The sequence below is a fragment of the Branchiostoma belcheri genome, unplaced genomic scaffold (genome assembly GCF_001625305.1).
Source record: "Branchiostoma belcheri isolate BF01 breed outbred unplaced genomic scaffold, Haploidv18h27 scaffold17, whole genome shotgun sequence".
NCBI classification, from domain to species: Eukaryota; Metazoa; Chordata; class Leptocardii; order Amphioxiformes; family Branchiostomatidae; genus Branchiostoma; species Branchiostoma belcheri.
In genome coordinates, this window is record NW_017803157.1 from 956467 (window position 1) to 980757 (window position 24291).

Here is a 24291-nt window from a genome sequence, read left to right on the forward strand (position 1 = left end):
GAACATTAATTTTTCTAGTCCTAACAAACCTGTGAATTTGTAAGTTGCAGTATGATTGAGGAACCCTGCACCTCTGTACGGTGACACGTTATAGAGAATAAACCATTGTATTTATCCTATTTGACCAAAGTTCCAAGAAAACTAACAAAAATATGATGCGCAGTTCCGCCAATGGCCACTGCCGTAGCCCGAGGCGCTTCCTACCAGTCGTCAGAAAACTTTGGTCGGAGGGGTTGACTGATCGAAATAAACTGCAGAAAGCAATGCTGTGTTATGGGAACTCAACACAATTTCTTTGGAATTGTCAGAACGTATACATATATAACAATGTATCTGTGTGTGTGTGTGTGTGTGTGTGTGTGTGTGTGTGTGTGTGTGTGTGTGAGGGTATGTGTGTGTGTCTGTCCATGTGTGTGTGAGTATATGTGCGTATGTAAGAGAGTGTGTGTGTGCGCGCGCCTGTGTGTGTGTGTGTGTGTGTGTGTGTGTGTTTGTGTGCCTGTGTGTGCGTTCGAAGCTGTAACTCATAATCTGTTTGCTGAATTGGTATGTAGCAGGGCATTTAGTATGCGTGAGATGATGCACGCTCTTTTTGTTACACCGTATCAACCGTTTTCCTTCTTGTTTCAGGCTTTGAAAGGGAATACATGTCGGTAGATTATGTAATGAATTAGACAATTAGAACAAATAATGCAAGTCAGGAGGTAGTTTGTATAATCAAGATTTATCAATTCACTGCATTCCATGGTAGGACTCTCGAACATGTGACACGTACCTGAGACAGAGAGGAATGTCACTAGGTACTAGTGCTATCAATTATGCAAATTAGGATAAATTAGAATTTGCATAACTGATAGGAAAACACTATAATACTGTAAATCGTACAAAATGAGCGAATATATGTCGTATGTTGCAAAAGGATTGGAAAACGATACTAATGCTATGGAATGCCGAAATCAATTCAGGAAAAGAAGAAAATGTGAAGAAATGAAAATGAAGAGTCTTATTATGAAGGAAACTTTTTTTGCCAAACGTTTCTTTTATATATATATTCGCACGCTCGCGTCAGAACATTGTTAAATGGAAACCATGCAAATGTAAAGAGAAATTTTACAATAGTTTTCTTTGCTATGATAAGACTTCCATACATTGTATCTGCGTGCGTATTGGATACTGTATATGACGTTGCCACTGAAAGAGCTGCTTGAAGATAAATTTCCAGAGTCGAACGCTTTTGATGCGTTACAACTTAATGCGATTCTCACTCTGACCACAAGGCGTCGCTTTTGATCAACCTCAGTTTACACATTGAACTTTGTAAACGGAGCACTTGTTATCTTCGCCAAGGTTACGTTTTCGTTTAGTTGTGTATGTGTGTGCACGTGGTGCGTATAACGCGTTAACTCGAGGAGACTTCCATGAATTGTTTTAATATTTGGTAAGTTGGTAGGTCTTGAGATGGGTACCACAAGAAGTAGGGTGAGTGATATCGTACATGTATCTGTACAAATTAAAGTCAAATTCAAAATTTCGTAGTCGTGTAAAATACTAGTAGTACGACGCTCGTATATCCAACTTACGCCTATTTCTATGCTATGCAGACGAATAATAATCATTAAAATTTTATATTGTAATAATTGGAGTATAGAATGTCGGCATGTGAAGACAGAAACTGTTACAAAGTAATCATTATACAACTAAGACATACAAATCAATGATGTGTGTTGATTATAATCCGTTCTATAAGGTATTATCGACGTACACTTGAAAAAAAAATCTCACACAACAGTGTATCATCATTGTGTTAACGTCCTTTAATAAGGCATTAGATCTAAGCACACGACAATGTACTAGACAACAAAGCAGGATCTTACTATATCAAGCCATATTTCTATTATGACGTACTCAATGACGTCATTACCAGACAAGAAGTGATACCAGCACAGAAAAAAAATTAAAATGGCAGACCGGTGCAAATATATATAGTATCTGGCTTAACATAACATCCCGTACAAATATGTGCACTCCTTATATGTCATCCAATATTTATATATCACTCCAGCCTTGGGGGCGTTATACTCCAAATATAGCCTAGGAGGCGATAACTCCAAAATTATAACTTCTCACAAACCAGCCTACAACATATCCCCAAACAAAACAGCTGGAATGTTAAACAATTTTCTGACATTTTCTTCAGATAAAAACATACCTCAATTCAACAGTATATTCTCTAAAAAACAGACTTCGGTACAGCAAAAACGTATCATCTATGAACGAGCTAATATTTACATGCTAGTAGTCAACTTTCGGCCAATTCCAACACTTTCTCTAGCTACCTAGTCTTCATGACATCAAACTTCACACAGCAATCCAGCCAATCGCGTCACAAGATATACTCTAGTTCTCCAACACAATAAACTGTGAGCAGAGATATATAAACTCAGAACTCGGCATAGCCCAGACAAAACTTCCATATATGGACAAAGAAGACGTATATGGCTATAACATCCAAATATGGCCAGTCTCCATAGTGCGTTCTGTAAGAAGTATAGTATACAACCGTGCGTACAGATATAGATAGAACCAAAAGGAATATAGTACAAACCTTTACCTCATTCTCCTCTAGGGATAAAAATGATACAACAGTGATAATAGTATAACTCTGGGTTGCTTGTAGTATAACATCACAGTGATAATGTATAACTCCCATTTACTTGGACTAAAATATCTCCGATCTTTCACTTTACAGACAATAAATGTATGATACATGGCAAGATTTTCCACAGTCTCGAGCGGTCTCGCGATACTTTACGAGACTCTAAAAAACAAATTTCCTATAGTCATGATTGTTAATAAGGCAAGAATTGGACGGTTACAGTAAGGGCACAGCATGGTAAAACTTTAACTCTCTACTCTACACAAAACATTCTTCTTAAGATCATCTTAGGCACTTAAAATCTCAAGTCTCAGTGATTGTCAGTTCATCAGTGCATTACTACCTTCTCAAATTCATCTTTTCTCAATTCAAATCTCCACAGGCAGCACATATGAGAAATGCAAGCCACAATATAATACAAATTTAGTCCTACAACTGGACGTCAATAAAATACAGTATGGTCAACTATGACGTCTGTAATATCAAACTTAATATTTTCGGTGAGCCTGTGCAAATACATGTGTTTTAGATCAAAACTCTGGTCTCGAAATAAAACATTGTTTAAGCAGCGAATATTCCATGAAAGTCAAATTATTTGGTACACTGTTACCGTTCTTATGAGGCAAAATGTGGACTTGATATGCAAAAAAAACTTTGGTGATACTTATAATAATACTTTTCCTGGATGTTACAATGACATTTGATTGTACTGGCCTGTTGTGCCATCGGCAGTAAGTACATACTAGTACTCAGGTCCATCGACAAACGCTTGAAGTATAACAGACAATGTAAAACTGTGTCTAAAGTTAAGTTAGTCATTTCTAAATAGTAAAACATGCTATTACAGATGGTATATGAAAAGCATTGTTGTAGTTTAGCTATCGGTAGAATGGGGCGAGAAACATTGACCAGAAGACCGTACAATGTAGCAAAGTCAGTTCTGAACCATGCATCAGCATTAGTTTTCCACAGTTGTACAGCAGACTTTCCATGATTTGAAAATAGCAAACAGCAGAAAGCAAGCTATTGGGTACTTTTTGGGTATACAACTGACGAATTGTCTGCCACAGACGTTCTGGAAGGCACAGACGGCTTGAAGTAAGTTATGTTCTGTGAAAGGGCACGTTGTGGTATTGCTAATTTCGAAGGCACGCTGGAAGTATCATTATATTAGTTACTTCAGCCAAGTAGCGATTAAAATCGGACACACGCCTCACGACAGTCGCTTAAAAGAAAACCACTTCCATTGTTAGCGTTAGAAGTTCATGTCATGTTTTAAACCAAGTACACTGTACTGATTTTTTCAATTTTTGGCGTTTGAGAACACTGCCTTTTGCCGTGAATACTCTTTCAGTGCCTATCGACAGTAAACAGGCTTACTGAACACGGCGGCAATAGTAACCCAAAGCCTTGCATTTCTCACAGAGGTGCTGCGGGTGTTCCTTGCTCTGGTCGGACACATCAAGGCCATCTGGCTTCTCCAGAGGGCGCTGCAGAGAGAGACGAAATGTGGAAATACCATCAGTTTTCGCCAGGGGGCTCTGTAGGGACGAGAGAGGGGAAACAACTCAGTCATGCGTGCAATCTCAGTCAGTGACAAAAATATCGGTTTGAAACACACACGTGAAACAAAAAGCAATGCGGTATTGCTAAGTTCAAGCGGTATGCAAGCAGTTTGTTCGATACTTCGTGCACACAAAATAACGCAGCAAAAATCAGCCCCGGTCGTGCATCAGGAAAGACTGTTTCTACAGTCTCATATGAAACAAATACGCCAGCGCATTTTATCTTGAACTTAAACTCAAGTCGAAGGCATGCCCTCACACCCAAAGCATTCGCATCAAACCATAAACATGCGTGAAACCGGTGTCGTATTTCCAGTAAATATGCTGATGTTATGACCCGCGACTGGTTCATTCAACGCGCCGCTGGAAATAGTAGTGAACCAAAATTGAAACACAGCCGTGCGGTTTTTCCATCCTTGTTATTATTTTCACTCCCTCTGTATGTGGATCTGCGAATCGCCACTATGCCTGGTAACCACCCACGGGTCCGGCATAGGGGTGTTCTATCGCCTCCAGTCTAGTAGCCCATAACACGCTACCTGGGCCCAACTGAGGTACTCTCCAAGCAGAGGTTTGGATTTTGGCTTATTTTGGGCGTGTTTTCAGGCTTTTTTTATCGGGTTGATATCTTTTTTACGCCAACCCAAATAAAAGATACCAGTACAAAGAAAGCCCGATATAAAAGCCTAAAAATACGTAAAAAAAAGCCAAAACCCAAACCTCTGCTTGGACAGTATAACTGAGGGGGGCTGTGGTATTATTTCCTTCAAAATCCTTGGGAGCATGTTGGTCCTGGAACTGGCCTGAGTAGGCCCTGGAAAATTGAAGTCTGGCATTCAGGCTATCATTCCTGCTATCATTCTGACAGTCGAATTCCACCCCGTAAAGATTCCCCGGAGTGCGCAAATTGACCTAAGCGGGCGAGCAACACTCCCAGCACCGAGGGTGACCCCGTGAAGCTCACGGTGGGCTGGTACCAGGCTACCCTACCCGGCATGCACGCAGAGCGCCGCGCGACTCACCTGTTTGTGTGGGTACACGTTGATGCGGCACTTGATGCACTCCTGGCCCATGTTGGCCCAACTATTCCCACTCATCCACTTGCGCTTGCACTTGGGACACTTGTACTCGCCGAAACACCGCTTCTTCCCCTGGTAGGGCGTCAGTCCCTCTCCCTTCGGACGGGCCTGGAAGGAGCAATAATGTAACGGTCAATTCAGGTCTATGTAAAATGAGAAAGAAAATGAACAAGTTCAGCGTATACAAGATTGTCTTCTGTTGTTCTCAATTAACAGTGCTGCATGGTCGTGCCTAATTTGCCTTTAAATCTAAAAATAAAACAAACAAACAAACAAACAAACAAAGTACAGTGTATTATGTGATCTTTTCCTACGCCCGTGCTATGAAATGTGTCTATTTATTTTTTGTCACATGCCCAACAGTTCAACGTGATAGATCGAATCTGCAGTAATAATCTGCTTCGCTAAGTGTCGCTCATGGATAGCCTGCTGTGGTTTTCTACGTCCGATTGTGAAAGCATGGCTGCATGCTATCGTCTTCTTCATCGAAAATGTTCAGCGGTCCTCTTCAATGAGGCCCGGGTATTGTTCCAGTCAGGTTTCAACTAGGCAGAAAACGCTGAAACTAGTTTTTGGACACAGTGGAGTGTGCAGGCATCTGCAACTCGTCACGATAATTCCTCACGTAATACTGAAAATGGGGTCAGGTCTGCTCTGACGTATTTATGCAATCGTGCTTTTCCGCTTGAGTATCATATATATAATCGTTTTATTTATATGTTCAAAATAGGATTACAAACGCCTGGTCTCTAGTGGCCTCTGTTTCATAAAACGTCTCATAAGGTGTTTCAGAAGACGCAAAATGTAGAACACAATATTAAATTGGGGTCAGCCAACAAACTAAAATCAACCATAACAATATCCGTATTAAACACGTCCATATATATAAGGCATACCGACTTATAAAACAAGCTGCAATTTGACCTAACTGGATGAAGTACTGTACATAGATTTGTTTTGGAATTGAAAAAAAATTCGCCAGATACTGAGATATAGAGTCGAATGCCTCACTAAAATCAACGATGCTTTTTACTTGTACGTAAACCCCATGTGTTCTCGCCGTTGTGGTAATGACAATGATGATTACATGTGCTCACGGGCGGCCTTCACTACGGACGCGCCACGGTGAGCGGGACGGGCGCTGGGTGCCCGGTGGGAGGGGGAGTGGTCTCGCTGTAAGTCAATCCAGTTGGCTTACGGGGCAGGCAGAAAGAATGTGGCGCTCCTACCAGGCCAGCTACTAACTGAAGACATCTGGTGCTGTCTGTCACTCCGCGCGTTCTGTATACATTTGGAAAGGGCGGGAAGAAGGCTAGGGGCCACAAAAAGGAGGTGTCTGTCGTCTGTGTTACATATTGTATGCACGGCTCGGTGTACACGATGATACACAACAAAATGATCCTTCTACATTTTGTTAGTTTTCTCTAGCTATCATGAAACGTCGAAATCAAAAACTGAGAGAAAATGGAAATCTACAACAAATAGAAATGCATTTATTTCAACCATCAAGCTTACGGCGCAAATCTTTGACCTTGTCTTTTTGGCAGACACGACCAAGGTGAAGACTGAAGTTCAATGCGTTGCCGGTCTTTGTGAACTTGGCAATCGATATTGACTACCGCCAGGAAACTGCCAACATCTACCACTGCTCTCCTCTGTTCTCTGATGCTGAAACTTGACACTACTACCCTGAGTCTGTCAGGATTTTCGCCAGGGGCCAGGGTTCACATCATGTTTACTCTGGCTTGTTTATCTGAGAGTTCCATTGACGATTAATTCCTCTGACTCAGGATAAAGTAGAAGCACCGGCGATGGTCCTGGGACCAAAAACACCAGAGGCATTCCCCTCTGCACAAGCTAACTGAGCCGTACAGTACATAGGAAGAAGAGTGTTCTCTCTCAAAAAGTAGAATCCTCGACCAAGAAGGGATATTAAAGAGACATTGTTTATTCTTCTTGACCCAGAAAACGGGCATAGGAAAGACATGGACATAAATCGAGGCATAAACGCTTGAGAAGATTAACATGTTGAAGGAAACATGTAACACCTGGGGCCATACGCTCCGAGCTTGTGTACATTCGTCGAAACAAGATGGCAGCCTGTCATGGCGAGTCTAACGTTTAGCTGGGAGAATCTTGTCGTATGTGACTTTTATATGTGGGGGGCAGGATGTCTGGGCAAGTTCTGATCTACAAATACTGCAGCATTCGGTATTACAACGTGTGTGCCGACGTCTGGTGATCAAGAGCAAGATTTGATATCAAAACTGCGTGTTTCAGAATTCAGCATTGCCGTCAAAAGTCCACAAAAAGACGAGTAGATCACGATGAGTCTCTCACTTAATTTAAACCGACGGAAATCTGGAATAAATCAACCCATAAACGGTTAAACGTGCGTTACTTCTCTGGAGGTGACCAAGTTCTATTCGTCCAATGGTCTGGCCGTCTACAAGATATTTCCAAGCCGAACTTAAATTCAAGGTTATAGTTCTGTACTGTACTGTATGTACATCTAGCCAGGCATCTTGTGGGAACGTGGAGTTTCTGGGCATAAGCCAAGTCGTCTTTCAACCACTGATTGGTATCTAGAACTTCAAATGAACATTTCGCGATGTCGCTGTAGCAATGCCCCGTGTGGTTTATTTCCACAAGAAACCGTCTCACCGGGCGCTGGTTACACTTTGCTCCGAGTTGGAGACCTTTTAGCGTCATATCTAAGAGCGCCCGTACAGCACAGCTAATGTTTATTTACTCTAGAATCCCCGCGACAGCTTACAAGTCGCTTATGTTTGAGATACAAAAGCTGAGCTTGGCATCAGACCTCGCGAAATAGTTTAACGAGAACTCGACGAGAACTAACAAGTAACACTGTGTCCGTGATCAACGGGCCTTGGTGTTTTAATGATTTAAAACGTGATGAAGAATACTATATAACGAACAAAAAGTGGAAAATTCTGCCTGATAGCAAGTGAAAGATCGATAAGTTTGTTGGGTTCTCAGGTCTCCAAAAAGTCAACTCTGATTGAAGCAATGAAAAACATACGAGGCAATAAACCAGGAAAACAAACAATAGACGCCGTATTATACTCTCAGCGCTATATTATTAATAGCATAACAAGCAAATACATCGCGTCAGGCCTCTATCTGCAATGTCTGCATGAAGGATCATGGAATGTCAGGTTCATGACCCCAGCTGAAATTCCACAAGCAGCTACTTTATCATTTACAGCGTGTTTCAAGGTAAACTACATTTCCGTAAAATTCCAAACAAGAAATAAAGATACAAACATGGAAATCCGTTGCAGGAAAAAACGCGGACGACGAACGTCTTTACTACCTCCAGTTTTGAACATAACCGAACACTTTAGTGATGATCTTTAGTGTAGGTCAACTTCAGGTCAAATTTAGCACCAGTTTTCGTAAGAAAGCGTCAGTCTCACTGATGTTTTATTACCAGCACATTGGTGACAACAAGGCAAAGGCGTTGTTGCAGATAACGGCTGGATGATTCGCACTCCCCTGCCAAAGGGCTATGAAGCAGTTTTCTTGTCCTGGCTTCGCTGTCCAAGATTGCTTTAGCAGTACACACAAGACAAATCACGTGAAGTTCGAATAGCGAAGATAAAAGTATCGGTACATCATTCGACAAACACTTATAAATAAATTAATTGAGAGCAAGGACACCTTGATTGAGCGTTTCTGAACTCAACAGAACTTAAATTAATAGCAAAGACCACACAAACAGGACAAAGGAATGTCCTTTTATTTTACCTACAATTTTACGTCTTTGTGTACGTTGTTAGCATGGCTTATTTTTGACGCGCTCTTCGGCATTTTTATCGTCCTTTTTTGTACTAACCGTAGTATTGGTATCTTTTTTGCTAGCAAAATGGGTCAGCCAAATGGGTGGCAAATTGTAACTGCCTGGCAAATCGACACTGTCTTGCTAATTAAAAACGATACTGTCTTTGCAGCCACCAAAAGATCTGCTTGGAGATTACCACATACGGCCTGTCCAAAACAGATTCACCAGAGACCAATCACCATGACTACCGGAAGGACCAGATGACCACCACACCAGCGTTTGTTTGTTCAGGACCTCCTAACATGCCTGATCTCCTAATGACGCTTTCCGTTTTACGATGATGGGTTTTACTCTTCAGGACGTCGACTTTTTCTCATGCCCACTCATCATCTCATGCTTGTTTTGTGGGATGTTCTATGAGATCACACTACTTGTGTCTCCGTTCGTAAAATGGCACTAGTAATAAATCAGCTTGTAATACATGTAATAATAATATCCATTTTCTTTCACAGTTCATTGTCACTATCGTAGACATGAAAAATTTCATTCAAAATTGCATATGTTTTTCCTCTTTTGTACAGGGATTTCCTTGTTTTGGGACATATACAGCCTACTATATACATCCGGCCTACTGTGCGTAAGACTCCTTAGGAACTAGCGTCAAATGTTGTTGTCGTCTTCGGACAAGTTGAAGGAAGAACGCATCGGTTGGCATAATTTTGACCGAGTCGTTGCTAACGCATTTTTTCTGAACAACTGTGAAACTGCATTTGTTGAAGTAAGCGTAGAGCTACCGTGACAATCAATGCTTCACGTCTGAAGTACTTGATTGAATGATTGGGTTGTGATAACAGTTATCCCATCCTGTAATCCAATCTTGTACATTTGATCCCCCCGGTCTACAACCTTGTGGGGAAAAAACGACAATGGCCAAGCACGACACAGGGTGGAACCGATTACAGTAAGGCTGCTGAGGAATTTGGACACATATCATGCCAAGTTGTTGGTTTTCATTACTCTCCAAGTTGAACTTTTCGGACGTTGTTAGTTGTTTTGTCTGGCATTCTATGATCACCTTTTCAAAAGTTTGCCCTCATGACGTAGGTAACGTCCGCCATGTTGGGTGTTGACAGATTTGAAATTTGCATGGTTGCACCAACCAACATGGCGGCCGTGACGTCACATTTAGACACCATATAAATGAGCACGTGGGCAGAACGCACTGCGCCTGTGCGAAATAGAACTTTGGCAGGACGTCTCGTTTAGGTCGTATCCGCGTATTTTAGGATAACGTCTCGACTATAGTTTGATAGCCGGAAAAGGTATCAGCTGCAACAGGCAAAGTTTCTGTGCAAGGTTGACAAAAGTTTGTGTAAATTTTATGGTTATTTTGAACCCCAGTTTCAATGTTCTTTTATCCATGTTAGGACATGAACTTGCAATTAACTTATTTATCAATATCCGTTTTCGCACAAGCGCAGTACGTTCTGCCGACAAGCTTACAACATGTATGTTGTGTGAGTCCAGTGTATTTTGCGCCTGCGTGGTACGTACTTGTGATCCTACCTGGGGGCAGTCCTTGATGTAGTGGCCCTTCTGAAAGCAGAGGTGGCACAGGTAGGAGGGCGGCGGGCGCTTGGTCGGCTTGCGCTCCATGGCCAGCGTGTTGATGGACAGGTCCGAGAAGTGGTCGGCCAGGGCAGCGATGTCTCCCAGAGAACCGTACGGACTCCCCCCGTTCCCGACGTTCCCGCCGCCGCCGCCGGTGTAGTTGCCGCCTCCGCCTCCCCCCATGGTGCCGCTCGGCGTCCCGCCCGCCATGTTGGCCAGCCCCGTCACGATCCCGTTCGCCAGGCTGTTGTTGATGTTGTTCATCTGCGTCATCTGCGCGTGCGCAGGAGCGCCGTTCATGCCGTTGAACATTTGCTGCCGCTCGTTGTTCATCCCTCCGGGCGCAGACGTCAGCCCCAGGTTCATGTTGTAATTCCCGCTGGGACCGCCAGGGGCCAAGTTCAACTTGTTGAATTGCTGCGGAGAGGAGAGAGAAAATTTAGAAATTTTCTAATCACCCGGTCTCTTAGTTATGTAGTTTCATGTATTGATTTGAAATACATGTATTACACCACATCTACACAAGAAGTAGTTGAATAGCCAAGCTAATTCAATTTGTCGAACTAAAGTCAAAGTCAACATTTTGTTCGATAGTTGTGTTAACCCTGGAAAACAAGGGTAAACACAATCGAAACTTGACAGTTCAAAGTACCTTCTGTAAACCCCTGGACTGTCGTTTGCACAGAAATGTTCAGAAAATGTATAGGTAATTGAGTAATAAAATGTCATAAAGAACATGCAGTCGACATATGGAGGGCTGGGGTGACAATAACTTGACCTTGGCGTGTGTCGAAACGAAGGAAGCCAAGGACAATCAGCCTATAACATCATTATATTGGTTCAACATAGGGGCACTGAAGAGCTTTCTGTGTGTGAAAGTATGCTAAGCACTTCTGGGCAAGGCTTCGGGTCAGCCCTAAAAAGCCAAGGACAAATATCGCTGGGTAGTGGGTACTACAAATTACAATGTGCCCTCAACTGGGGACGTTTGTGAGAGGGAGACTACACGTTAATCATCTTGATGTGTAAAATGATGTACTGAATATTTCTCATGAGCAAACCACCGTCTTGGTAGACTCTAATACCAGGCTTCTCGTAGCAGCTGGAAAGAATAGAAACTGGACAAATAGACAGATAACATGGCAGGGGAGTTGGTCCGATAAAGCGCGGCAAACTTTAGCAAACTATTATGAAACTATATAACACCCTGGCATTTTATCTGTCTTCCCGAAGCCTGGTAGAGGCTACTAACCTGGGGATTTAACGCTAGTGTATGAAGGACTCAATGTACAAATCTACAATTTATGTTTCTGTCTATGGACTGCGTAATACAAGCTGGAAAAATCGGAAGAACAAAACATATACACAGCAAACAAGGGTTCAAAAGGAAGCAGGATGAAAAAAAAAGAAGAAGAAATACTCTAGCATAAATATATCTGGAACAAGACGCCCTTCACGAAAGTATCCTTGTCATATTAACTCTGACCCATGTCAGAGGTTACAATGCAGTGGTACGAAGGTGAATGACCTAAGTTATGAATAAACTTCTATATTTATAGACTTAAATGTTTATAGGAATGCATAATCATATAAGATAGCGACACTATAAACAGTTTAGGAGACGATATCGACAGATCCACACCCAGTGGGTATTCCAAAACTGGGACAACGGCGCCGAAAGGCTCCCAGTCAATTCTGTACATTGACGAAACTTAATACTAGTATGCGCAGTAAATACTATCTATTGCCTTTGGGGACAGGGCTTTCGAACTTCTGGTGTATTATAAAAACCAATATTCAAAATCCATTCATTTTAAGAATAGCAGTTCCAGACAAAAAGATGGATAACGATAGAGGATTTGTAGGTGAAAACTCGGCAGAAAAATGCACTGCTACCGTCCCTCCCCATATATACCGGGAAATGCCCCGTCCCTCCATGTGCACCACATTCCAGCTGGCTCCGGCTTCCGTCGTGTGACGCTCGGTCTACTTTCGTCCCGCACAACAAACGTCATAGCAGGCACATACCAGCATGTACAGTACACAGGGCCACGCAATGTCAACACATGCAATGCAGGGGTCTCCCTATAAATTCTGAGGGGAGAGGTGCTCCCTAATCGGCAAATTTTCATGTAAATACTAAGAGAAAACCCTAAATTTGAACATTTTGGGAGAGGTTCTACTTCTAGGATATTGGGGAGAGGGGGAGCACCCGTGCTCCATTGCTTGGGGAGAGCCCTGCAATGTATTCCACGCAAGGCCTCCGATATAAAAAAAAAAGTGCACTAACGACACGCTGTCATATTCATGTATATTCCTACATTATCTTAGCTACTCCAAAACGAAAAAAAAGTTTTATTACGGGTACAAAAAATGGCTCCGAGGCTAATTTTTGTTCACACCACTCTGCTCAAATTTTTACATCAGCTTTTTGATTTTGCATACTTAAACATGTCTACTACAAAGTCTACAAGTACAAGGGTGGATAAATTTTGAATGCCCGTCAACGTGGCTAACATGCTTTATTCAAACTCAGTAAATGTAGACAAAATTTATAGTTTCCTTCCACAAAATCGTTGACATACGTGATAGCTTAAATAAAATATAGCACTTAATTTCATGGCACGTAAGCAAACCTTGTTAACTTTGGACTTTGTACTTGCCACACAAGTAACGTTCCACACGTACTAAATACTACAAAAGGAAAACCGTTTTGACAGACAAGGTTTTGTCCCGACATGAACTAGCAGTAATATGTCGGGTGACATGTTTACGTCAGCTACGATCACGTGATCAGCAGAAAACTGACATAGTCGGAATTTCTACTTTCAGTCGGAATTTCTACTTTCAGTCGGAATTTCTACTTTCAGTCGGAATTTCTACTTTCAGTCGGAATTTCTACTTTCAGTCGGAATTTCTACTTTCAGTCGGAATTTCTACTTGAGCTAAAGCCGAACGACCTATTGCTTGTGTATCGTGAGGTCATCGCTGCAAAGTCACTGAAAATGCTAATTAATTCGTTTGCCAATATTGAACATAAATGGGGGACTAAAATAAAGGGTTGTGCAAGGGGGTTGTGGATTCGGGAGGCGGCTGGAAAGAGTAGAATTTAGAAATTGGCCAAATAGAGCGATAACATGCCAGGGGAGTTGGTCCGCTAGACAGTACAGTCCAGGTGCGGCAAACTGTACTCTCTACTGGACCAGCTCTCCTGTCATGTTATCTCTCTATTTTATTGGCCAATTTCTACTCTTTTCAGCCGCCTCCCGAAGCCTGGTAGAGGCTTGGCTTGGTTTGTCGTGGTCTCGATTGCAAAGGTCGACCGTGAACTAGCTAACCCACAGCTCAAGTATTCCAAACGCCACCCGAGCGACCTTATTACTTTATATACAACAACAGTCCCCGGCACATGCCAAAAGAGAAGTGGAATTCGTTACAGAATGCTTCTAGTTAATGTTAAGGACGTCCTGCCTGGCATTTCAAAAATTCGCAAGCTAGGACAAATGTACGTGAACAACTGTACCGAACCTTTTCTACTTATCTTTTCTAAAAATGGCGCATATGGCAGAGATAGTAATCTGGTGGCACATGGTACTTGGAGCGTGAAGTTTGTTAATTGGATTATAGGAAGACTATCTGTTACGAATTTCACCAAATTATCATCCAAGAATTACTGCTAACATAACAATTACAGTCGTTATTCTTGTAGTTATAACTTTTGCTCGTGATCAAGGTAGATATTCATTTATACCTTTAATTTAGACACCTGGCCCTTATGAACATATATATTAGGTTACTAGGTAGGTAATATTAGGTTCTCAACGAAAGAAAACCTCTCTCGCGTAATTCCAGGACATTTACTACGACTTTATCGTTTACGAGTCTTTCAGTGCGTAAGGTCTAAAGCTTAAGCAAAACAGTCCTGGTGGTTTGACGTAAGAGCACCCGATCCTAGCCACATCTGGATATGGCGTTTGGCGCTGGTTGCGCACTTTTGGAGTAGAACTGGGATACAGGAGTAGGTAGTGTTGAAATACATGCCAGAATCCGCCCTGAAATGCCGTATACTCGTATACTATATATGATGGTACGTATATGTCCGTATATCTGTAACGTTACATTAGTCCGTATAAAGGCTGCTGTGTTTCTGTATAGTGATGGACTGACGTTTCCAAACGTAAACCGAGCTCAGGAAAACCTTCTGTGGGGAAATGACAACAGCGCCATCACAGCAGGGGCCGCGAAGGGGAGGGTGACAATCTAGAGATGTTTTCCGTGACTTCCAACTCACTACAACCATGACAACCAACCTACACATATTCCATTCTGACATGTAATTTTTGGTTGAGTCTGTATATCGAAGTGCTGTTCCTAAAGTCAAGTGTTGGTAAAAGTTCGATGCGTTCTGTCTGTGTGTACTTGTTTAGTCTGAGTTTTCTCATGTATTGTATGCTGTCGTGCAACAACGAACAAGCAATAATTCTCTCGTTTGTTGTCTTTGTATCTTTGCCACAGAAAAAAGTTAAACAAGAAAGTAAGACCTAAATTACAATGAACGCCATGTCATAGCCCATACTACCACACTTTGTACATTTTGGAACATACATGCACTGCTACATTAAAAACAAACAATGTTATTCATTGCCAAGGATTATCACATGAACACAGATGTATATATGGGCCTTGTCGCATATTATGTATGGATGAGCGGCTTATTAACATAGACATGTGAAGGGCTGGAAATAACTCCAGTCGTGTTAAACGTCTTTAACACCATTTCCCTCTGTAAACAAAATCCAGTCGTTATCGCGGAGCTCGGCGTCCGGAAGCATGTGTAGGTCCTCCAGTCATCTCTGGAGAATGTCTAAATATGTCATATTCTCACCATTTGATAAAATTTTCTTCCCCAAGTTTATGTTATTTTCATGATGTTTGAAGATGTGAAAAAGAGGATGGACATGAAAGAGCCCAACTGTCGCCCCTGTGCGCTTTCCTGCCGGCCTTGCCCCTTACCTCGACCCCTCCACCAAACCAGCACCACATGAGCACACGTACCAACAGATTAAACACTAAAACAACACGCACGACTCAAGAAAAACTTATAATTTCACTGGTGATAACAGCCAATCAAGGAAAAAAAATCTCTACATTACCGAACACGTAGAACCGGTAAACTAACACCCTCGCAAAACTATGTCACTTCAGTGTATACAAATCCAAAATATTTGCTGGCTCATAAACTTGAAGATACATTCATTCCTTCGGGAAATTTCGTTTCAAAAGACAGGGGAAAAAAACCCACATCAGTATTCCATGACCCAGCTTTCACAACACCAGAAGCACGTTTCGCTCAAATTGATCAAATATAACAGTATAAAATTTCTAATCATTTCCAGCTGGTCTGGGTGTATATTTACGGAGGTATTCCCATTCAGCATAGCATAGTTTCCTATTTCTATACTGGTTCATCAAAGCTAGGTGAATAAATAGACTAAACGAGAACGCGAGTTTCCATGTCCACAGGCGTCCAAAACAGCGATGGTTGGACAAATAAAAGTATCTAAAATGTAACAAATCAGGCTGTGTGGTCTAGAGGTGTCCATGTGGACTGTAGTAAAAATACACGCAAAATTCCTTGTCCCAAGCTGACACACTGCACGAGTATGTGCTGCGATCCGGTCGTTCAACCAAAAATGGCAGAGGTCTCTGTACCTAGTTACTAGCGTTAGGTTTTTTCTTTACCAACAGTTAAGTAGTTATAGGTGGCTCTGAATATTAACGGAGTGTACGCTGTGGACTGTGGAGTGTACTGTACAGATATTTTCAGCGGTGGTGCTCACAAACAAACATCCCCCAACCCTTCTTCCACTTCCGTTCGATTCTAAGAAATTGTCTGACGGAATAAAAGTTAACAAATAAGATCAAGCTTAACTTTGAGACAAAAACAGACACGTTCTTGCTAGAAACACGAACAGAGCGTGGCTACAGCCCGTTCCTACCTTGTAGAACATGATGAGATCGGGCATGCCGTGCGCGGCAGGCGGAGGCTGGTGAACGTCCATCCCGTACAGAACCCGGCTCAGGAATGGTGACAAGAAGCGGCCACCCCGCGTCCCCGTTATCGTCTTACTGTTATGTTTGTCAACTGGATACCCCCATTCCCACAATCCAGTTACTAAAATCGTCCAATTAGATTATTTATGATGAGTTTGGAGTGGCTGAGTCAACAAAAAACGTGCGAAAACGCGACAAAGCGGCGGGGAGTGTGAAAGAAGTGAGAGGAATCTACCGTCTGGTTTAGATGATCCTAATTGGGGAACAATAAGCGTCCGGGACGGTTTTATGAACCCACTATTGTGATCAAAAATGAGAAGAAAAGCACGGTTGACACTCAATTGGTATATAATAGAGTCGGTCTGTCTGAACCACGCGCTCGATTCGAGCCGGTGCATTTTGTAAATCGGTGATTTGGACAAATCTATGATTCTATGTTGTGTTTATAATTTCTACTACACATATGTTTGGGTCGAAGTGCCGAAGCGCCATCTTGTCTTGGCGGCTCCTGTACGTCCGCGAGTCAGCGATATTTTTGGCATCTCATGTCCGTACATAGAGTCAAAATTAACATGTAAATCGGGAATGTAGGTAGCACAGACAAAAATAGCATGAATCATTATCATGTGCGATTATTTGTGTGCTAAGATTTTCGTGTAGAGGCTTGGTGACTGAAAGCATGGAGGTAGAAACTCCTCCATGCTGAAAGACAGTATCAAATTGTCAAGACAGTATCGTTGGTTGGGTAGTATTCAATACGCCACCCGTTTAGCAAGCGACAAAAAACGAAAGTACAGACAAAAATCCCAATAAAAATGCCTCAAAATTGGTCGAAAATCAGCCAAAGCCTAAACTCTGTTTGGAGAGTACTTTGTCTTCCAAATGCCGTTAATGTATACCAACCACAAACTACAAAGATCTTAGATCTTGCTGTTTCATACGCTTTCTAATTATCATTACATAAACCAAAGATCTGATTTTTAATCTCCTTGCATAAACGTAGTTGTCGACAAGTCAACTATCTCCTTATCATAAAGTACTGTGTCATATTTATACTGCATATCAATGCAACCAAATTGCGATGATGTCACGGTAGGATTTAGATAATAACAGATCCAATCTTACTAATTAGAAAGTTCTTACAGCTTAGTAAATCCTCTTAACTACCAAACAAGCCTGTAGCATGATCGTGGGAGGCAACTTCAAGTGCAGAAATTATGATACACAATCATATGAAAACGATATTGTAAAGTTACAGATAACTGCTTGTTTCTACTTCCAAAAATTACCATGGAAAACAAAAGAGCAAATTTGACGACAGTAAGGCGAGACTCTGTCAGGTCGGTGATGTGTACTGTGTACGAGATTTCCAACCCAGAGTTTGTTCTCTGTCCCAGGTAAATATAACACGCTTGGGGTGTCATCACACGCATGCGCAGGGGACATGACAAGTAACTGTGATTCGGCTGTAAGGAGGGGGGAGGGGAGGGGGGCAAACTAAAAATTGTCAACACTTTCAAGGGATGAACTCGGCATGAAAATAATGTCATGCAATTGGACCCTAAGTGTAAAGGCTTATCATATTATTGAAGGACGAAAACATACAGTACTAATTATCCATTGACCAAGAATCATATAATTTTCAGAAAAAAACCTAGTGTGATAAATATCGCGTCAGTTTGTAACGCAGAGTTATTCAATGCAGGCATACATCAATGGCACCATTGTTTTATTTTTCTGAAAATACAGGGAACGTTTTGCAAAAATTTTGGCAACGACAACACATTTGTATATGTTGACAAAGGTGTTATGTCTATTATGTATACTAGTACTCGTACTTCTACACCAATATCATCATCACACCAATATAGGAGATTAGAAATGGAAAAGATACAAACAACTACGACAATTTAGCTGTAGACTACTATTACTAAGGTGGCTGAATGTATTGTATCGTTGCAAGAGCATTACATGCATATTACTAGTATACCATCTTTGATGATGTATGGTCCTTGTGACCTCTCACCTTTGACCTCTCATTTACATAAAACCCTTGTCAAAGTCGTGTTTTTTTTTACACAGGAAATCCGTGAACGACATGGAGTATTACACCAACAAATACTGACAGACAGACGCACTAGTAGATGAACGACCGTTATGTTGCATGTAACACATTATCCCTAAATATATAAATTATTTCCAGAAGCTGTAATCGCCAGTAATAGAATCAAACACTGCTTCAGGCTTTTGTCACTTTGTAAGAGCCAGATGAAGGTCAAATACAACATTCAAAGTATGTTTTAACGTTTTTTTTGTGTGGAGAGGATGGGGGGGGGGCAAACATGCATGTTATCAACTATAAACAACAAAACCTTCGAAATACATTTACGTTTAAACATTTACGATTTAGAGACATTCTAACGTTACACCTCTTGGCTGTTATTTATTACGATCATTACAATGATCACCTATTTGTTTAACAAGGTTTATAGACTTTCACTCTACAATTTTAACAAAGCCAAAACACCTACTACATTTGCGTTCTTTGCGAAGCACATGTAGAAATGAACGAAAAACAAAATACTATTTTCACCCATACTCAGAGTGCACTCAAGTGCTCATTTATCTGTACGAAGGAATTAATTTCTCCAAATTTATCTACATTTCAAAATTTCTCAACATTTATGACAAAGTAACAAGGGTTGGTCAATGGACTCCCACAGACACGCACACATAGTTATGTTTCAACCTTACTTCATGATATAGTCTGCACTACCAGACATAGACATCACACCTAAATTCAGGCATACCCCGCAACTATTGCTGCAACGACTTGAACTTTTCGACAGACGGATCAAAATTGAGACTCCAATTAAATAATTGTAGTAAATGGTAGCACTAATTCTCTGTGATAGAATAGTGTAAGATTCACATACTGCAGTAGTCTCTACCCAATGAGTAATAAATGTCCTTGCTCTACCAGAAACTAATAGGCCGCTGAAAAATAGAAAATGGCCAAATAGACAGAAATCATAGTTAGCCGGCCGTGGTGGTAAACTTTGCAACCCACTCTTTCTAGCAACCCATAATTTGGAGTCTATAAGCTAGGAGGAACAGTCACATGTTTACCTGTATCGAAAGTTCAAACAGTTTTACCCATATCGCCTTCTCAGCGTTATCAACATTCATTTTTGTACAGTACTGCTGCCATCATGATCATGTCAAACAATTTGTGTTAAAATGTATAACAAACATATAATATCTCAGACTTAACAACTGCATGTACAACAAGAATGGACCGAATGTTGGGTAAGGACGGTCATGTTAGTACACAAACACATGTTGCAGTGAGTTACTCAAGCCTTGTGTTTGTTCATTTTATTGTTGGTAAACATCGAGTCAATGTGTGACAATGTCGCGGGGTGCCCTGAACACCACACCGCCACATCTACCACACTTCTCCGACATCTTACCGTGCAGGAATAAGTTTCAAGAATAACCTCCACTTCAAGGAAAAATACAACGCAACAGTGTTGTGATGTCTTACTTTTTGCTGACTTGATTCTGTTTTATAACGATGTATGACAGGACTATGGTTGTACATGGGGAGGGGAGGTACCTCATCATTTGGCCAGCGTTAGCGTTTTAGGGTCATCCCCTTGTTGACAGAACTAGAAGTCGTTTGTTTTAGGTGGGAACAAGACTGCATACAAACGTATGTGCATAATAGTTGTATGAACGACTCGTTTTTGGTACATTCAACAGTTTCAACTGCGGATCAGTCGAGGAAAACTAAAATGCCAAAATACTCAGAGAAATTTACACTTGACTTGGACGATATACAAAATAATTGTTTCTAACATTGTATATATATAATGTATAGACGACTATAATTTTGAAACTTTCATTATTGTTTGCTGTTTTGTCAAATGTTCATCTCGTTTTTAAAACCATTACCAAGATAGGAAATACCTATGATGACACAGCTTATTTCATTTTTTTCTCCAACTCCCTGAAAATAATAGATATACTGCCACTACTGCTGTACTTCAATTGCCATCATTATGATCATATTTTCTCACCTGTATAAATTTGTCTTGTTCTGGACTTGTACCTAGATGAAGTGTGGGCAGCTATGCCGTTTGCAAAACAATAACACCTTTACGTGGAATATTAAACTTTTAAAAAGAAATATCCGCAGACATCGCGTCATCACAGAAGCCAACCGTTTCTTTCAAAACGTCTGGAACGAATTAACCTTTTTGGTGCGTTTGTTGATAGCCAACTTTTTACTAGACGCTTAAAAATCAATCAACAAAGTACGTTTTTCGTACAGGCGTGTGTATGGGCGTGTACACGTGTAAAAAATAGTTGGATCAGAAAGGTTTTGGACCTCCAGGCTTTATACGTTGCAGTTCAGGTTAGCGTGTAAAATTGCAGAACGAATTGTTCAACTATTTTGGAACGCTAACCGAACGCCCGGAAACTGGCCGGGTTGAGGGGTGTGTGAGCTCGGCTTATCGGGCTCTCCAGATGTACCCGGCGACGAGGTGCAAAATTTGACAACTATTTTCTCACAAATGTAACAGTTAAACGGTGCTACCCCCCTCCCCACACCTGAGGTTTGACGATGCCCCACTCTGACGCTCCTACCTGGTTGTTGGGGCCATGGTGTCCACCGTGTCCGATTAACTGAGGAGCGTCCTGGCCCTGTTGTTGTTGCTGTTGTTGTTGTTGCTCCTGCAGGCTCAGGTAGACCCAGTTCAACAGTTGTGCCGGAGGGTACACGGAAGAGCTGGTGTCTAGGCTGCTCAGCGACGACATCGCGGCCGCCCTTCGGTGGAAGTCCCTTCCTGTGCCGAGGCTATCCCAGCAATGGTCCGGTGGCGCCCGTACGGTCCGATACTCTCTCCACAGCGGCCCTACCCCTGCTGACTTCTCCCTGTTTTCCCGTCCCGTCAATCACCGCCCCTTTCCCCGGACCGGACCCGGCCAAGAGCCAATCAAAGTCATAATCATAAAATTTGCAAATCGGGGCGAAGGGGGACTTCAGGAATGCGTGGCAACCAATTACGGTCCCTGCTATCGGCGCGGACAAATAAATCTCAATATTTTTGGCTGCCCTGAACCCAGCAGGGACTTTTAAGGCTTCGTGGGACGTGCTCAGTGTGTCCTCCTCTATCTATCACATCAACTTCCCTCCACACGATGTGTAAAAACCCTCAACAGGGACCCGTGTGCTTTCCTCTTACCGCGCAGATCATTCATGATCTCACGTACAGGCAACTAGGATGGCCCCTATCCTCTAGAACTCTAACTGCAGCTGTTGAGAATCGTTGTTATGTACACGTGAGGACAACGGAACTCATTAGTACTACTACAATTGTATCATCACATGCCGTAGCGTTACTCTTTCCACTTCATTCTGTGTTATTTTCCACAGATTGTCTCGTCTGGGCCCCTCAGCTAGCCGGGGTGAAAGTTCAGCACCGTGGCACGTTTGGCACCCTCCTGTCAAAACGCAATGGTTTCCAGATGTTTTGTCCCAAAGCCGAGGCCCCCGCGCGCCGTGCTGGAAACCTCGCCCTGCCCTTGTGGAGTAGCGGCGGGGTCTGTACCGTATCCGGCCCGGCTCACATTACCGCCGGGCGTGAGTCTACCTGGACGGGACGGTACGCGCGCTAACCTGGTCCGTACGTAGTCTCCACCAGACGCCGCGGATCGCTGGAAAAATAGTAGAAATTGGCCGAAATAATGGGATAGTCAGGGGATAGAAGATCCCGGGCCATAGAAGATCCAAGTCGCGACCCACGGTATACTTACCTTTATTTCGGCCAATTTCTACTATTTTTCCAGCGATCCGCGGTGCCTGGTAGAGGCTACCTGGTCTGTACGTAGTCTCCGCCAGACTCCTTGGCTTTTGTAGGCTAATGGTAGAAATTGGCCTAAATAGGGAATATCATTGGCCAGAGGTGATGGCAAGCTGGAGATTCTATGGTAGTTATCTCCTCTGGCCAATGATACTAGCTTTTTAGGCCAATTTCTACTATTCATTAGCCTGCAAAAGGAGTATGGCGGCCTTTAGTCCTGGAAAGCAAAGAGTGACCTCAATTTTTCATCATTGGCATGGAGGTAAAAAAAAAAAAATATTTTTTGCCGCCATGTCTTTGGCAGGGCAGTATCTATTTGGTGGGAAAAAATAGTAGTAGTACATCAGTAGAAAAAAAAAACAGATAAAAAACTAGACTAATATCAAAAACTGTGCTTGATCCATGGTATTAAAAAACTTCCATTTTGCCAGTTGGTTGGGGATATGTTGGCTCTGGAGTCGTGGAAATAGCCTGGCAACCAGACTATCACTATGGATGGCCCCGGGTCCAATACAATGCTTTGATTTTTAACCTCGTTGATCCTACACAAACATACATATTGCTGTACCACTTGAACTAGATCTGACAAACGTGCTTTATAGCACGTAGCTTGGTCGTTAACTTACCGAACGGTTTGAGAAAGGTATTCTAAAGAAAATGTACACTCCAAGGCTCTTCTATCATGAGAACAAAATGCGATTAAAAGAATGTTTCATTGAAGTGTTGTTAACTTATTATCTTTTATTTACTTATTTCTTCAAACAAACTCCTTGATAAGAAACATTCTACTTAATTCAAGCCTCCTTGTCTTATTTTATCACATTGCATTTTATCAGATCGCGAGATGTTGGGACATCCTTTATTCTCTATTATCAATTCAAAGCATGAACTAGTCTGTCTTATGATGGTCATCTGAGACATTTTGATTATCATGTATAATTGTACAAACATATAAATGGTTTCCTTCTTGATTTTTGTCCCATATGATAAAGACGATGGATGTGTGTTTTCTCTGGCGTTGTTTTCTCGCTCCTCCCACCGAAGTCCGCACTGTTTATGTTCTTACAAGACAGAAATCTCAGGGGACTCCAGAGACACAGCTTGTATCTCAGTATCTTTTCAATCATACATTTTGTACATTTATTGTACTGTCCACAGGGCTGTGGGTTTCATAGCACACACAGGCCAGTTCCCCTAGCCTCTACTAGGCTTCGGGAAGCGGCTGGAAAGAGTAGAAAATGGCCAAATAGACAGAAGAAAACTGTGCTACAGACCCCCCTCCCCCATGCGTTTGAGAAACTGTTCTTTCCATGGTCTACACTACCACAGACACAGGCCAGCCTCTTCTTGGCTCTATGGCCAAAATCCTACGTCTGCTTGAAGACTATTGGAGTCACCAGCAGAGGTTTAGGAAGTATAAACAGAAGCACTTCACAGGGACCCGCGAAACGGTAGCACTCCGCGGGGAGGTTAGGAGGAAGGGGGAGGGGGGCGGTTTTATAGGAGTCATCTCCGGGTCACTGCTTCTCATGACGTCATCATCTCTCTCCTCAGTCAGCCGTCTGGTTTGGATGAAACCGGAAAAGCGTTGTTGCATTCCTCTTTATACATTTTTGTGTTACTGTATTTCACCGTCAAAATTTTTTCCCTT

The 24291-nt window shown here is 42.1% G+C and overlaps 1 protein-coding gene across 4 annotated transcripts; it reads right to left on the bottom strand.

Moving 5' to 3' along the window:
• Positions 1–1798: 1798 nt before the first annotated feature.
• LOC109466699 (zinc finger CCHC domain-containing protein 24-like) lies at positions 1799–21740 on the bottom strand. 4 transcript variants are annotated; one of them, XM_019764453.1, is made up of 4 exons: positions 21424–21740; positions 10672–11133; positions 5244–5408; positions 1799–4146 (listed from the first exon to the last, which is right to left on the bottom strand). In XM_019764453.1, exons 1-4 carry the CDS (start codon positions 21592–21594, stop codon positions 4033–4035), a joined length of 912 nt encoding a protein of 303 aa, XP_019620012.1. In that variant the 5' UTR covers positions 21595–21740; the 3' UTR covers positions 1799–4032. The 4 variants fall into 4 exon arrangements, with proteins under 4 accessions (XP_019620012.1, XP_019620010.1, XP_019620008.1 ...); XM_019764451.1 differs by having other exon boundaries at positions 10660–11133; XM_019764449.1 differs by having other exon boundaries at positions 1799–4197; positions 10660–11133; positions 21424–21737.
• Positions 21741–24291: the final 2551 nt, after the last annotated feature.